This window comes from Sminthopsis crassicaudata, chromosome 5 (genome assembly GCF_048593235.1).
Source record: "Sminthopsis crassicaudata isolate SCR6 chromosome 5, ASM4859323v1, whole genome shotgun sequence".
Lineage (NCBI taxonomy): Eukaryota > Metazoa > Chordata > Mammalia > Dasyuromorphia > Dasyuridae > Sminthopsis > Sminthopsis crassicaudata.
Window position 1 is genome coordinate 134,777,967 of NC_133621.1, and position 17,965 is coordinate 134,795,931.

Sequence of the window (17,965 nt, forward strand, 5' to 3'; positions counted from 1 at the left end):
ATGAGGCAGAGAGAGCTCCAGGCATGAGGTTAGCCATCAAAATTGCCTAGAATTGGGTGATGGGATAATTTGTATGAAGACCAGAAAGGAGGCTAATGTCATTGGATAATACAGTATGTGGAGAGAAAAGTGGAAGGGTAGGAAGAAATAATAGATTGGAAAGGTAGAGAGAATAACAAAAGTACAATAATCTTATCAAAAGGATTTATTTTTTAATTTAAAGACATTGCCTCTGCTTATCCTTGGAAGTACTAATTTATTTTATTTTAATTTATGTTATTATAAATTTTTACTTATTTATTTGTTTATAGTTTTAATTTTATTTTTGTTTATTTTATTTTTTATTATTTATTTTTTCATCTTATTTTCAAAATTTTTTTCAAATTCACTCAAAACTTCAAAATTTTTTCAAAACATATACATGGATAATTTGTCAACATTGGCCCTTACAAAACCTTGTGTTTCAAATTTTCCCCTCCTTCCCCCCACCCCCTCTCCTACATGGCAAGTAATCCAATATATATGTTAAACATGTTAAAATATATGTTAAATCCAATATATGTATGCATATTTATACAATAATCTTGCTACACAAGAAAAATCAGATCAAAAAGGAAAAAAAAATGAGAAAGAAAGCAAAATGCAAGCAAACAACAACAAAAAGAATGAAAATGCTATGTTGTGAGCCACACTCAGTTCCCACAGTCTTCTCTGTAGGTATAGATGGCTTTCTTCATCACAAGAGCTTTGGAACTGGCTTCAGTCATCCCATTATTGGGAAGAGTCACATCCATCAAGTTGGTCATTGTATAATCTTGCTGTTGCCGTGTACAATGTTCTCCTGATTCTGCTCATTTCATCTAATCTCCAGGCTTCTCTGAAATCATCCTGCTGATCGTTTCTTATAGAGGAATAATATTCCATAACATTCAAATACCATAATTTATTCAGTCATTCTCTAATTGATGGACGTCCATTCAGTTTCCAGTTTCTTGCTGATACAAAACGGGCTGCCACAAACATTTTTGCACATGTGGGTCCCTTTCCCTCCTTTAAGATCTCTTTGGGATATAATCCCAGTAGAAACACTGTTGGGTATGTACAGTTTGATGACTTTTTGAGCATAGCTCCAAATTGCTCTCTAGAATGGCTAGATCCAGAATCACTAATTTATAAGGAAAAACTCCTCAAATCTTCTTAGGAAATATATACGGAGTGTTATGAATTTGTGAAAAGATATATTATCATGTCTGGAAGTAAACATTCTTAAAAGATACATTTTAGAAACCTACTTAGAAGGCTTTGACATCATTCATACTAGCATCTTAACATAGAACAAAAAATACATCAGTACTGAAAAAACCTTAAAATCCATCTAGCACAACTTCATTTTACACTCAAGGAAAGGCACTGTAGTATAGCAAAAAGAGCAATAACTCTTAAATGAGAGGACTTGAATAAAAACACTGATCTTTACTTCCTGTCTGACTTTAGAGAAGTATCTGAACTTCCCTAACTATCCTGGACTTCACTTTTCTCCTCTGCAAAATGAGAAAGTTGGAGTAGATCATCAGATTCCTTCCAACTCTAAGTTTATCATATTATGATACTATGAAGCTGATGCCCAGATAGGTTATTCACAGGCACATAGGAATTTCAGTACCAGCAATAGAACCCAAATCTTCAAAATATCCACTCTCTGCACAACATCTATTGTTTCATTTAGCCTCACAAAGAATTAGCAACTATGTCACTGATGTGAGAAATTGCCATCTCTAAAATTATTTCTTATGAATTCAGCTGAAAGAATTTCACCAATCCTTTTTTCATCATACTGACAATGGATTGCCCTCTTATGGTATCCTCCTGAAGAGTTCACCTTGAAGATTCTTTGTAACATTAAGAAGAATCTTTAGACTTTCAGAATTGATATTTTACAGATCACGTCTTTAGTTTTTAATAGCATCCAATTGGTTGAGACGATTTAATATCATGCTGTTTATTTTCTTGAGCTCATCGATATCCTTGTCTTTCAGCTGTTAATCTTCTTGATACTTCATCATCTTGCTTCCAGTTTGAACTTTAAAAGGGAAAATAAGTTATATCAGTTGGTTTTGAATGTATTCTATCATAATTATTCAATGCTTAACATTAATTCAGGCATTGTAAAGAACACAACTGCACAAGGATAAGTCTGCCTGTCAGGAAGTGAAACAACATTCTGTCAACTGAAGGAGCAGGAGGAGAAAGGAGAGAAGAGAACAGAAGGAAGAAAGTTTACCCTTCATTGAAATATTTGGTGGTTGATTAATGCTAATCTTTACATTTATCAGTAATCTTGGCTAAGCCAAAAATATTTATGAAAACAATAATATAATCAATTTATTATCTCATCTGACTCTTACACAACCCTGTGAAATGGCTGTTATTGTTACCCCATTTTAGAAATGAAGAAAGTTAGACCTACAATCATGTAGCTAGTATCTGAGGCAGAGTTCAAATTCATTTCTTCTTGACTCTTAAATCCAGCATTCTATGCCACCATTGAAATGGGTCAGCATGATTATTTCTTTCAAAGTAATTGTTACAATATCTCATTTTGAAAAGTATCCTCCTAAAAGGATTTGACTCTTTGTTTTGGAAATGTTATTTGTTGTGATAAAACACACTTCTTTTAGTAGAGAAGTGGTGGAACTTGGGGTCAGAATGTTATATGCAGTGTCTATTATAGATTCAGTTTGTACTGGTTTTATTTAACTGTTTTCCTTTGTAACATAAGAGGAATTGGTGGGAGGTGTCAGTACATCAGGAAATTACTTATTTTAAAAAAACAGAAGACATAAAATATTTTTAAAATGCCATTTTAGAATTATTTGGACTTTCAGCCAGCTCTGTAAAATAATTCTCTTCAAATTACTTTTGAGAGAAGAGGAAAAAATATTTTCAAGTCAATTAAATTCAATAAATAACTTATTTGAACATCAACTATGTGCCAGGCACTCTGCCAAGCATTGGGGATCCAAAGCCAGAAATGAAAACAATACCTGACCTCAATAGAACTCCTGGTAATTTAGTAATCTAGAGAACACCACCTTCAGTTATATTTACAGAAGTTAAAATTTCCCAGAACTATAGAACAAAATCTGTTATTCTTTTGGAGCTGCTATTTATATTACAGTTTCAAGAATTTTCTTTTCAAGGTCTACCTTTCAAGGACTAATTACACTACTACTCTGATACTGTTCTCAGCTGATAAAATATCATGGAGAGGTAAAGTAGATTTTTCAGACTACACCTTCCATCCTTGAAATAAGTAGACCACAGAGTAGTCGTTACTCCTTGACTCTGAAGTGATTTTAGCAGACTTGTGTCATTCAAATCATGAAGGAAAGATAGGAGCTTAGCAGAGCTACAATGTTGGGCCGAATAAACCTTATGCTTGAAGGAGGAAGTATGCAATTCAAGTTATTGCATAGCACCTCCACCAACATTTGTCATTGTATGACAGTAAAACTTTCTTCTCTGGGAGGACTCTTTAGTTATAAGAGCCTTATTAGTCCAAGAAGGGAAAGCCAATTTTTCTCTCCATTCAAAATTAAGGAAGTCCAGTATCATGTATTTGGAATTAGGATCAACTTAGAGTCATCTAATCATAAGATCATGGGCAGCTAGTCCAACCCTCTTATTTTATATAAAGGGGATGAATTATTAAATGGGTTCCCAGAGGTGAGATGAATATCAAATGAAGGAGTTAGGATTAAAACTCAGGTGCTCTAACTCCAAATCAAGTACTAAGAATTTGACATACTTCAAATGAAAATAACACTAAAAGGAAATTGACCTCTGATTAATTTTAATGACCAATCTTGGACTCAAAACAAAGATAATGAAACACACTTTCCTCCTCTCAGTAAAGAAATGGAGAATTATGGATGTGGGATGTCGTATATCCAGGTGACAAATGGTTTTGCTCAATTGTTTTTCTTTGAGATAGAGAGGACTTTATTTTTTAGGGAAGTGTGGAATATTAAAGAGAGAGAGAGGAGAGAAAAAGAGAATAAACATTTATATAATTCATATTATGTGCAGGTACTGTGCTAAATGCTTTGCATGTATTGTTTCATGGGATCTGCACAATTCTAGGAGATAGGTTCTATTATAATCCTTATATTACAGATGAGAAAGCTGAGGCAAAGAGAGATTAAGTGATTTGCCTGGGGTGACATGGCTAATATGTATTTGAGGCTAGATTTGAACTCAGGTCTTCCTGACATCAGGCCTAGTGATGATGATGATGATGATGAGTATATAGACCCACATATATATATATATGTATATATAGATATATATAAAATATAGATACACCTCCCCAAAAGGGACAAAATACATTTTTAAAACACTAATAATAATATAAAAATAATTTCCAGGGTAAATGTTGTGAGCAAGTTGAAACATAAGTAAACAATATTTGGTCAAATAATTTAACAAAAATTAAATAAACTATAAACAAACTTATTCCTATCCAATGCCAAAGCATTAAAATGTGAAGGTTTACCTTTCAGGAACTAATCCTTACCTTTTCCACAATCCCACTCCCCCATAAGTCCCATAAGGAAACCCCAAATCTTACATAGGTATTTGGTCAGTTTCTCCCCTAAAGGCATCCAGGAAACACTTTTTAATCTCAAGAAATATGTTGAAAGTGAATTTCTCCTTGATCTCCTTAGCTAAAATGATGTTTTCTTAATATCTTTTATTGATCAACCAAGATCAACAGTCAATCAAGATCAATCAAGTTGAGTTCTCCTGTACACTTAAAAAATTCTAACTTTTATCAAAGGTATTTGTGTGAGTCTCCTTCCCTATAAAGTTATAAGCTCCTGAAGGGACATTTTCCAGTCTTTGCATCACTAGATATAAAGTGATTTCTAGATAATAGACAGTTAGTTTAATTTAATAAAAATTTATTAATGTAAGAAGCACTTTTAAAAGCACCTATCATTTGCAAGGCCTCACACAAGTGGCTGGAATATAAAGGCAGAAATGATAAAATTCAGAATTCCTTCCCTTCAAGGAGTTAGCATTCTACTGACAAAGACAAAAAAAAAAAAATAAGTGAATCAAAGATAAATTGAAGAACAATAGAACATTAACAACCAGAAGAATAAAGAAAAGTCTCCCCATAAGTTAGTTTAGCTAAGATGATTCTTGAAGAAACTAAAGTTTCTTAGAGGAAAAGGACATTTTAGGCAAAGAGGAAGGCTTGCATAAAGGCAAAGGGATAGTAGGTAGAATTTCAAATTTGGAGAATTGAAAATTGGCCAATTATTTTAGAGATCAGTCTAAAAAAGACAAAAAGTTAGTTAATATGATTCTTTTTATTCCTCTCAAGCAGCAGGCAAGTATGCATGCAACTGAGCTCACAACAGGCTTGAATGAGGGGAATTGTAAAGTCAAAAAGCCTTTAGAAGTGCCTCTGACTCAGGATGTCTGGCCTTTTTTTAGCCAAGACTAGAGTTCCCATAAAGCAAAGAAATCCCCCCTGACTTAGGATATTTGTGCAAACTTAATATGGTCTTGTGGTTCCTGACACAGCAGAAGGATTTTGGATTTATTCAGAGAGCATCTCCTAGGACTGTTAGTATGTCAGTCCAGAAGGGCTCAATTCATTTTCTCTGATTGGCCAATGCAGATTTTCAGCCTTCTTTGGGTGATGAGGGACTCTAGTGGGTCCCAGATTCCCTCCTTTTGGTCAAAGGGACACCAAAGGCATCATCTGCAGACCAAAAGAAGTTATGGGGAAAACCTTACTCTTCCTCAGAGAGTGGGAAGTGAAGTTCTAGCTGCCTTTCCAAGAATGTCAGAGGGAGAAATTGCCAATACATGCTTAAGTCAGGGCATTGGCAGTTGGGCACATAACAAAAGGGGAGAGGAGGGGCAAAAACTTGAACAAAAGACTCAGCCCTTATCCAGAATCTTGTAACAGGATGTAGGCTGCTTATGAGTCTATTTACTCAAATGATCCAGTTTTCCAGCTACATAGGGTTAGGTTTAAACATTGCAATAATTTTTTTTCACAATTCCCATAATTTCATAATTACATTAAGTCAGATACAGATGAGATTACTCAGAAATTTTATGATGGACTAGTTCTGAGTTGGGAAATTTACATGTACAATGTGCTTTCTTCTCAGGATCACCTAAAGGAAGCTCTGCTTCACTGATTCCAAATCTAAAGGTTCTGACTTAATCTAAAACAATCACCTAAATTTGGTTCTCCAATTTTGAAACTTCAGAGAATTTCAGTTCATATATTATTTGCTATTTCTATACTTAACCAGGTTCCATATCTGATATAATCTTTAATAGTATTCACTTATAAATCTGTCTAGTTCTAGTGCTTTTTCTTAGGAAGTTCATTTATGACCTGTTCTTTTAAAATTATCAATCTTATATACTTTTAAGAGAAAATAATCTAATTCCATTGCTTTTTTCAAATTTATTATTCCATTTAATTAGAAAACTTTAATATTGACTTGCCTAATCATTTCCCCCTTTGGAAGACATAAATCATATGTGATAATTTGATCATAAATATAGGTTAAAATTGCAAGATGGAAAAAAAGGGAAAAAATTTTAAGATTTTCATACTTGCATTCTATTATAACAATTCAAAGATGTTTCAGTATCAGTCCATTATTTAATTGATTTAATATTGTACTTACAAAATGTCTTAGTATGGAAATTTGCTATAAAAGAATAGGGACACAATGGAAAGTATATTAATAGTATATCCATAATGTATACATACATATATATACATTTATTTCTAAGTATATGTAGATATATAATCATGTTGCTCTATATATGTGTATATATGTGTAAGTCTATGGATGGGTGTGAATTATGTATTCATGTGTGTGTATGTCTATGTGTGGGCACATATATGTATAGCTATTAAATATAACTGTGCTTAATTATAACCTGCTTGGGCAAGGTGGAGGGAATGAAAGGGGGGGAAAGAATAAATTTTAAAAGTGCACAGCAGAGAACAAAAAAAAAAACAACCTAAAAGGAAGAAAAAGAAAGATGGACATTCAAAAATATAATTTTTTCTAGTATTATATTTTCTTTCTTTCTTGAATTGAATTCTTCAATTGAATTGAATTGAATTGAAATTTATTGTTATATATTCTGAATCCTTCCTGACATGTGCTTTGCTGGACACAAGACAATGTTCTGTTTTGTGTTTTTCTTTTCTGTCTTTTTTCTTTTTTTTTTAAATAAACAAATTTTTAAAATGAAAAGCAACAAAAGGCTGGGAATATGTGAATATAATAATTGTAAATTATATGTAGAGAATAGATTACATGATATGTTATCTAGAATAGCAAACATAAGTAAAATCAGATTTCCCATTAGGATGACACAAGATAATTTATAAATTCTACTCTTCATGAACATAACTATCTGTATTGAAATCCTATTCCTTAAAACAAAAACAAGAGAGGTTCCTAACTTTAACCTCACAACTTAATAGATTTACATCTTACTTTCACATTTGTTTACCTTTGTCTAATTGTACTCATATCATTCTGAAAAAAAGAGATACTTCAGGAACTGAATTTTATACATATGACAAGTTCAAGCACTAATTTAACTCTTGCTTAGGTCATGGGATGACAACAAATTCAGATAAAACAGAGCTTATTCCACTCATTTAGATAACTACTAACAACTACTAATTCTAATAACCAATAATAATTCATATTGCAAGGACAAACTTCCATTTTTTGTCTACCCTGATAAGAAAAATTGTCTATGATTGCTGTAAGCAGGTTCATAGTTATAAGAGCATCAAAAGTAGTCCTTAAGGCCTATGTCATTTCAAAAAAGAGTCTATTTAGAGTCCCAAAATCTCACTAAAAACAGTAGGTTTGGACCAAATTGTTATCATATCAAATTATTATTGCAATAAGTTAGCTTATGAATGAAAATTTAGTAGGCTTAAGAATCACATTTTTGCATGAAATTTTGTTACAAACAATATTTCTTCCTAAATATTTCTTCCTAAAAATATTTCCTTTTCTTAAAAATGCCTTAAAATTTATCCTGATATTAAAAGGAACAAAATTTTATGAAGTAAATTAGTCAGAAACTTCTAAAATGATAGACAACTCTCACTTATTCAACCTTAAAGCAAAAATAAATCTTTAAAACTGAAATTTGTCAAAACTAAGTTGGTGTAAAATGTCTTTGAGTAATATAAATAAACCCCCAAATTACTGTAACAAAATAAATTCCTTATCTTTATAAAATTTCCCATTACTACCTTGTTTAGTCACAATGTGTTTTTGGTGGGGAAGAGATTAAGTTTTCATAAATCAAAAAGAAAAAGTCACCCAGTTAAATTAGCCTTATCACAATAACAAAGTTTATCATGCCTTTAAAAAATTTACTCAATGTTTTTTTCCCCTTTCTCTTTAAAGAAATCCCATTTGTGTATAATTCCCATTTTTTATCCCATTTACTCAGCAGAATACAGAAAAATACAATACAGAAAATCCTTGTATAGGATTGATAAGAATTTTTGACAATATACTTCTAAGAATCCTTATAGGTTTATAAATTAGATTTTACAAGATTTTTTTTTTGGTACAAATACCAATTTCTTTTTAAGATAACTATAGGATTGTTTCAAGGATCAAATTTAGATTTTATATATATAAACTGCTTTGCAAAACTTAAAGCTACATGAAGAACTGTTTTATTATTATCATTACAAAGAATAGGATGCTTTCTAGAAAGGAGTTATATCCATGTATTGGTCAACCTGCCATCTGGGTGGGGGAGGGGAAGGAGGGGAAAAAAATGGAACAAAAGGCTTGGCAATTGTCAATGCTTAAAATTACCCATGCATATATCTTGTAAATAAAAAACTATAATAAAAAAAGAAAGGATTTATATCAATTAAGCATTTCTTAAACAACTACTATATGTCAGGCATTGTGGATCAATCAGTGCATCAACAAGCATTTATTAATCTTTTATTGAGTGTCAGGAACTATGTGATAAGCACTGGACACACACGGAAAACCAGCCTCTGCCCTCAGGAAGCTTACATTCAAATAGAGAAGAAAACATGTAAATAGCAAGTTGTGTGTAGATGCACATATACACACAAATATACAATATATATAAAGAATAAAACAATCTATACTCTCAAGGAATTTATATTCTAAAGGAGTTATTTTGTATCTTTTATCCTAAATGTCTCATAAACTAAAAGATAAGTTACTCGTGAATACTACTGTGTCCCCTGGAGAAGTACTGCATGCAGGGTAGCCATGAAGTCCGCTGAAGATGCACATTTGATTAAAGCCTTAATTACCATTTTAAATAATAAGGTTCTTGCCGAGTTTTTACTTACGTAGTAAGACTATCACAAAAGAAACGAGGGTTAAGCTGACGATCAAAGCGATAATCAGCGCCACAAAGAACAAGCTTCGGTTTCTGATTCCATTCCCTGTGTTAGGAGCACCTCCTATGAACTTCTTTTCTTGAGCTAATGTAAAACAAAGGAGAAAAAGACTTAGTGATTCCCTGTCTTGGAAAGCAGATGGAATGGTAATGTCGGAAAACAGCTTTGCTGAATTCAACAGCAGGTGTTAGGAAAATTGTGATGAAGTGAAAAGAGTGTTGAATTTGGACCTGAGTTCAAATCTCAGCTCAGCTCCCTGCTGTCAGTGAAATCTTGGACAAGCCATTTAGCCTCTGAAGTTCAACTTTCTTTATCGGCAAGATGAGAGAATTGAATGAAATGTTCTTTGAAGTTATTTTCTCCTCGAAATTTATGATAATGTGGCAGCTAGGTTATGCAGTGGATAGAACACCAATCCTGGAATCACAAAGATCTGAGTTCAAATTCAGATTCAGCATACTGACTGTATGACTGTAGAACCCATTGTTTATCTCAGTTTTCCTGTCTGTAAAATGGGGATAACAATAGCATTCTGCCATGGCTGTTATGAGTATCAAATGACATCATAATTGTAAAATATTTAGCATAGCACCTGGCACATAGTAAGCACTATATAAATATTAACTACTATTATTATGATCTTTGAGAAAGTTGACTTGAATAAAGAGATCTTGTCTTTGGATTATAAACTAGAATTATTAAGATTTTTTTCCTAGGGTTTATGTTTTTATATAGATTTCCCCCCTTCTTTCTTTCATTTTCATCCAAAGAATAAGCAGAGTTGGATTTGTTGTTTTTGCTGAGTCTGATTCTTCATGGATTTTTCATTTGGATTTTCTTGGCAAAGATGCTGGCATAGTTTGCCATTTCCTTTTCTAACTCATTTTACAGATGAGTTAATGTTAAATGACTTGCTCAGTCATACTGCTATTAAGTGTCTAAAGCCAAATTTGAACCCAAGAAAATGAGTTTTCCTGATTCCTCTCCTGACACTATATCCATTCTGCCAGCTAGCTGCACAGGATTAGATTATTTCCTTAATTATAGCTAACATTTATATAGCTTTTGAATATTTACGAAGAGTTTTGCATAAACTACATGTCCCAAAAATCTTAGTGTATTTTAATGCTTAAAATTTTAAAGCTTAAATGTCTTAATGCAGTTTTAAGCTTTAATAGCCTAAACACCTTTGATCAAATAAATGTTATTAAATAAAATTAAATAATAATTTAAACTTTAAGAGCTTAAAAGTACACTAAGACTTTTGGGAAACTTATTATCTCATTTTATTTTTACCAACAATTAAATTAAAGTTTATCTACTTTTTACAGATGAGGACATTGAAACTAAGAAAAATGAAGTAATTTGGTCAGGGTTGCACAATTAATAAGGCAGAATTCTAATATAAGTCCTTTTGACTCTGCTACCTATTTGTCCTTTCCTTTACAAAGGTAAAAAAATTTCCAAGTTAGAGCATTCAGGTGGCATCCAATTATAGAAGTGGACCTATTGCTTTATGTAACAGTTATTTTTACCTTGAAAAGTAAAAGTGAGAAATCAGGCAGAAGAGCTGATAGATATTTCCTCTCCTTTTCCCTGAAGCAGACAAAAGTATAATGGAGACTGAGGCCCCAAGGACTGGAGTGACTATGTGATTTCTCCTTTCTGTGAAAAATTGATGCCCTAGAATTTTCCTAAGAAATTATTTGGAAGAACATTTGTGGTTAAATCTAGTCTTAAAACATTCCTGATTCTTAAAAGTGTTTCTAAACCTGGTTTGCTCTGTAGAAAAGGTTCATTAAGTTGGAGGGGATGTGGGGAAATTGGGACACTAATACATTGCTGGTGGAGTTGTGAAAGAATCCAGCCATTCTGGAGAGCAATCTGGAATTATGCCCAAAAAGTTATCAAACTGTGCATACCCTTTGACCCAGCAGCGCTACTACTGGGATTATATCCCAAAGAAATACTAAAGAGCGGAAAGAGACATATATGTGCCAAAATGTTTGTGGCAGCTCTTTTTGTTGTAGCTAGAAACTGGAAGATGAATGGATGTCCATCAGTTGGAGAATGGTTGGGTAAATTGTGGTATATGAAGGTTATGGAATATTATTGCTCGGTAAGAAATGACCAGCAGGAGGAATATAGAGAGGCCTGGAGAGACTTACGTCAACTGATGCTGAGTGAAATGAGCAGAACCAGAAGATCGCTGTACACTTCAACAACAATACTGTATGAGGATGTATTCTGATGGAAGTGGAAATCTTCAACATAAAGAAGATCTAACTCACTTCCAGTTGATCAATGATGGACAGAGGTAGCTACACCCAGAGAAGAAACACTGGGAGGGGAATGAAAATTGTTAGCACTAATATCTGTCTGCCCAGGTTGCATATACCTTCGGATTCTAATGTTTATTGTGCAACAAGAAAATGATATTCGCACACATGTATTATACCTAGACTATATTGTAACACATGTAAAATGTATGGTATTGCCTGTCGTCGGGGGGAGGGAATAGAGGGAGGGGGGGTAATTTGGAAAAATGAATACAAGGGATAATATTATAAAAAATATATATATATATAATTAAAAAAAAAAAAAGAAAAGGTTCATTAACATGTAACTTGCAATTTTTTGTATTTCTATCCTCAGAGATTAGCAGAGTTCCTTAAGCATTTAATAAGACCTTATTGATTTATGAAAAATGAATTTAAATATTTGTTAAATGCATAATTTAGGTTTAGAATTTGAGGAACAATATTAAGGTTTTTACTAGAAGAATTTTTACTAATGAAAGTGGTCAGAGTAGTCACATGACCCAGAACTCACAACTGTTGGAAAATGAGGAACGAACCCAAGGATTGGAATGGAGTGAGAGCTCTGGGTTTCCTCCTGTTAAGAACAGGTTGGGAAAAGGGAGGTCAATATCCAGCTGAAAGGGGAAAAGGTTTTGGGAGAGAAGTGATATTTTAGAATAGTGATTCAAGAGACATGAAGCAATCATGTGAGAGACATTTATCATGTCACAAAAGTTGCCACTTACTATGTGAAATAACTCAAGCCTCAATCAAAATATGACTGAGCAAGGCAAAATCATTTATGATTAAGCAATATGCTTCTGGATTTGGAAACTTTAGGGAGAAGGGGCAGGAAAATAGGGGCAGGATCTGAGGAGTAAGAGGAAGAATTGAGGAGGAATTGGGTAGTTATCAGGAGTAGCCTGGTAAAGTCTACCCTTGACCAGACACCATATTTTTATGATATGCTAATGTCTTTATTGGCCTGTCTCCATGAAGCAATGAAAATAAGATACAAGGATTAAAGTTATTGAGTAAAAGGTTCCAGTTCCACTTCAGTAGAAAAGTTAGAGGAAAAAGTAGATCATAGTGGGGGTTATGGGCAGGCTGAGTCAAAAGTAGCCCAATCTAATCTGCATCACAACTGGCTATAAAGTATAATACTTTGAGCTGGCTATGAAGTATAATACTTTGATTCATCCATCCATTAATTCATCTAAATAAGTTACACCAATGCTCTAGAAAATGAAGCAGAAGTTTAGGTGACATCCATGTATTTCTTTCTTTATTAGTTAATAAGTATTTTCCCCCCAAGAAGCTTGTCTAGGGATGCTGTTTCTAGCTTGGTCAGTGAGCAATTTTTATTGATTAGAACTGGTGTTTCAGGTCTAAATTAATCACAAGCCTGTTTAGCCTGATTGCTGAATAAGGGACTCTGATTCAGGGTCTGGCAAGATCTGGTCATAGTTGGAGACCACTCCATTTGCTTCATATGTTGCTTCTTCTAGTACTAAAGGCAGAAGGTAAATTTCTCTAAATCCTCAGAAATGGTCGGATTTTGTAGCGTTGGCAAAGAACCCTAGTATCTCAAAGTCAGAACTGGGAAGATATTTATCATAGTCTGAATACAGTATTTTGCAAAGCATCCCCTAGTCTTTGGTCTCTTAGGTAAGGAGTGCCAGACTGGCATGGATACCTGTTTATCATTTCAACTACCACCAGAGAGACAAGGTTGGAAGGGCTTGTTGGTTAAGGCCCAAGTCTATTTTGTTTTATGTGGCTCCAAGCCCAAAAATTGTGATACTTGCAACACTCAGTGATTGAGCACTTGATTTTGAAGATCAGGAATATATGGGGCAAGAAGAGGGCTATTTAGGATCACAAACAGTTCAACAACTGTCTTCGGGTAGGAGGCTATTTTATTTAATCTGTAGCCTAAAACAGTACCCTAAAATCCTTAGGGAATGGATTGCTTGAGGTAAGGACCCTTTTCTACATCAGTAGATAGGGTCCAAAATAATTTATTAATGATAGTAATAGCTAACTAGGCAACAAGTAAAACAAGAAGCAGGAACAGGTCAAAGTATGATGTCAGGGAAGTTAATTTCAGATCTTCCTGATTCCATTCCAGGATTCTAACCACTACATCATGCCACCTTGACTCAGCTTCTGTTCTAGTAGATAGTTTTTGTTCCAGGAAATTCCCCAAACTAATGAAATCATAGGTTGGAGTTTTTAAATGTTAACATTATTATTGTAAGCTCTCTTAGAGGAGAACCATGCCTCTTTGTTTTTCGTATCTCTCACTGTACCTACCTAGCATTATCTTGCATATAGCACATATTTAGTATTTTGTGGATTGAGTGAAGATGTGTCAACTCCACCTTCATATATATATAGGTAACTGGACTTTAGATCTTTATGGTATAAGAAATATTATAATTTTCCCTTAGGTTAAAAAAAAAGAAACTGCCATCTGTGTTTATTTCATTTTGGTGGTCATAAACTTACTACATAGAATCTTACTATCAAAGTCACATAAAAAGATATAGGGAGGATAAGATTCAGATATAGCATATCTCTTCATAATCATTGAATCAGATAATTCATATCAGCCATTTCCATGATCAATATCTATTTGCTATAACCAAAACAGTTCTGCAGTAATTCACATCAAATGGGGAAAAGGCTCAACTAAATAGATTAGACAGACCCCACTTCTATTCATTTAACATCTTGTAGCCATGCCTAGTAACAGATGACTTGAGGTTCTGAAGAAGTTAGGAGTGTATATAACAAAAAAAGGAAAAGGGAGAAGGAAGAAAGGAATACTTTGAGAGAGCACAAGACAGTTATCCACAAGTATTTGTAGTGTTTTCATGAGAAAAGAACAAACAGATTGGTTTTATTTGGCCTCAGAAAGTAAAACTTAGAACAATGGATATAAGTTATAGAGAGACAAATTTGTTTCATGTTAGGAAAAAATTTCTTAAGAATTAGAAGTATCCAAAAACTGAATGGCTTGCATTAGATAATACATGGAGCTTTAAGCAAAGACTGGGAGTTCACTTGAGGGCTATGTTCTATAGAATCTTTTTTCAGCTATGTTTTGGACTAGTTGGTCACTAAGACCCACTTCTAAGTCTGAGTTTCTGGGATTTTATGAAAATCACAGAAGATACTTTAAAAATAGCTCTCACGGAAGATAAAAATTAGGAGAAATCAATAAATGAGGATGGAAACCTTGAGCTGATAGCACTAAATAGTAGAAAAGTAAAATTTTTAGGAAAATGCTCCTAGAATTGTAGGATGAATCTGTATCTCTTCTTGGTGTCTACAAAGCCCCAGAAAGAGTATTAGGGAAAGTAGATATTGTGGCACACATCTGTAATATCATCTGTTGGTGAGAATAATGTAAATGGATCATTTGAATTTTGGCATTCAGGGGTGTACATAGAGTTTGGAACCAATATGGTAAATCTCCTGTAGTGTTGCACCAACAAACTATTTAAGGAGGGGTGAAGCAGTCCAGATCTGTAATAGAGCAGGTAAAAACTCCAATGTTCATTAGTCTTGGTTTGGGACTGTGAGAAGCTGAGCAAGAAAAAGACCCAATCTTTAAAATGAAAAAGAAAAATGAAAGATCAAGGAGTTAAGAGACATTCCATGTTAATTTGAGCAATTCTATGATTTCTATAAAAAATTTAGTGAATAAAAGAAAAAAAAAAGTAATGTCAATTTCCTGGTGTTAAAGTTAGTTCCAATTTTTGAAAATGAACCTACATTCTCACACTAACATTTGTTATTTTAGATAAATTTTAAACAAGAAAACAGTTGCCAGACTTCTCTTGGCACACATACAGATTCCACGCTGGGATTCAGCAGGAGAGAAGTTCACTTTGTTTAAGTCATTTAAAGAATCAATAACATAGAGCTTTCTCTCTTCATGGGCATCACAGGAGCCAATTTCTAGGGCAGAATGATTCATTGTTCCTGAAAGAAAACAAGAGGTTAAAAGTAAGTAGCAAGGCAAATTCTACCACATGTCAATAGAGTACCACTAGAGAGTAATTCAAATTGACCATGATTGAGGTGATTGCCAAAGGGAATATTACTATAGATAATTATATCAGTATGTCAATAAGCTGTTATATTTGCAGTTTTTTTTTCCATTTGGAGTAAATTTACATTTTCAGTACTTTCCTCATAGAGTTACAGTGAAGAATATTTTATAAACCTTAAATCTCTATACATGTTACATAATTATTACACTAAATTCCCTTTCAATGGCTATGAAAAGCTGCTGGCTTTGTATCATTCAGATAAAAGTTGGAAACAAAGGCTTTAACTACCTTGTTTTTAAAAGAGAAAGAGTAAAATCTAATTACCATTTTTTAATCAGAAAGGAGAATTCATAATTAATGGAGAGGAAATAAAGAAAATTATAACTACATCATGCAATATATGCCAATAAATCTGGAAAAATTAGTGAGCATGTATAAAATTATCCATTCAGATTACAGATTGATAAAATAAAAAATATGATCTAAATAATCCATTCTCAGAAAGAAAAATCTAGCAAGTCATAAATAAGTTTTTTTAAAAAACAGGGCAGGGGGACCTAATCCCCCCAGGTAAATCTTATCAAAGATTTTTTTCAATCCATATTAAATAAACTGTTTGTAAAAGAGAGGAAAAGGCACCTTACCAAATTTTTTTTCTAAATTATGCTTATATCTAAAACAAGGGGAGATAAAGCAGAGAAAGAAAATTTTCATTCACTATCACAAATTAATATTGGCAGAAAAATGTTAAATAAAATATTAACAAAGAACTACAGATATAGAATAAAAGTATTCATTCACTATGATCAGATTGATTTATAGGATAGGTCAACATTAGGAAGACTATAAATATAAATGATATTATTAGAAAAAATTCTTTAAAAAAATTCACAAGTGCTTTTCTCTGAATGTTTAATTTTATTTATTTAAGGAAGGAAACTTCCTCTATCAATGAAGATTAACAAGTATTCTTCAACCTAGCTTTTGAGACTTTATTTCAACAGATACAGAAAAACTTTTGCCAAAATATAACATTCATATTTGAGTTTTTAAAAAACAATAAAAACATAGGAATAAAAGATCTATTTATTAATATAATTTTTAAAAATTATAAGCCAACAGCAAGTATAACAGAATTAAAGTAATCTTTCTCAGTAAGTTCAAAGATAAAATAAATATGCCAATGTCTCCACTATTATGCTAGCTATAGCAATTAAAATTTTTTTAAAAACCCACAGTTATCTGTATTTGCACGTGAATAAAATATTTAAGAAGGAAAAAAGCTAGAGAATGAACCAAAAATTAATACTTTAAGGACTTGTCATTTTATTGTTGTAGGAATTCTCCCCATTAATATAACTTGTTGCTCATCCATAATTTCCAACTCAGACACCTTAATTGTCTGAGGCTCTGAGAGATTATATGATTTGCCTTTGGTACCATAAAACTTGTGTCAGATGCAAGATTTTAAGCCAGATATTCCTTACTCCAGGTTGAGCATTTTATTCTCTATCTCATACTATTTCTCCAAAAGTGGAAGTAGTGGTGGTAGTGATGAGCTCGGACATTTGCAGATTTGGAGAGACCTTCAGTGTACATAGATTGGCCATATCAATATGAAAAAGTGACTATGCTTTTTAAATTACTCTACAAATTTAGTGTTATATATGTTTTAAATTTATGAATTTAAAACTAATAAAATTTGTTTGAAGAATATCAATAATGTCAAGAAATAAAATAGAATGCAATTCTAGATCTCAGACTATAGTACAAAACAGTTATAATTAAAATTATCTAGTACTATATATAAAAACGTAGTTCAGTGGAATAAACTAGTTAAGCAAGAACTTAGGGGAAAAAAAACTGTGCTAAAGTCATGATAAGCTAAAAAAAAAAAAACCTACTAAGGAAAGAAGTTTTTATTCAACAAAAATTTCTAAGAAACTGGAAAGCAGTCTACCAAAACATCCCTGTAAATCATGGCTTCTTAAACTTTTTCTACTTGTTACTCCTTTTTGCCCAAGAAATTTTTACATCACCTCAGCTATATAGGATACAAATCAAACATTCACTGATAATAAATCATAAAGAAATTGTTGGTACACATATAATTTTACTAT

At 32.7% G+C, this 17,965-nt stretch overlaps 1 protein-coding gene across 1 annotated transcript in view; it reads right to left on the reverse strand.

The window, feature by feature from the left end:
* Positions 1–286: 286 nt before the first annotated feature.
* Positions 287–17,965, reverse strand: part of LSMEM1 (leucine rich single-pass membrane protein 1) — a 29,171-nt gene continuing 11,492 nt past the window's right edge. Inside the window, exons 2-4 of the mRNA XM_074266869.1 lie at positions 15,643–15,774; positions 9,431–9,565; positions 287–2,080 (exon numbers count right to left, since the gene is read on the reverse strand). Coding sequence (XP_074122970.1) covers positions 2,040–2,080; positions 9,431–9,565; positions 15,643–15,769 — 303 coding nt within the window. The 5' untranslated portion in view covers positions 15,770–15,774 and the 3' untranslated portion in view covers positions 287–2,039. The remainder of the gene's footprint in view (positions 2,081–9,430; positions 9,566–15,642; positions 15,775–17,965) is intronic.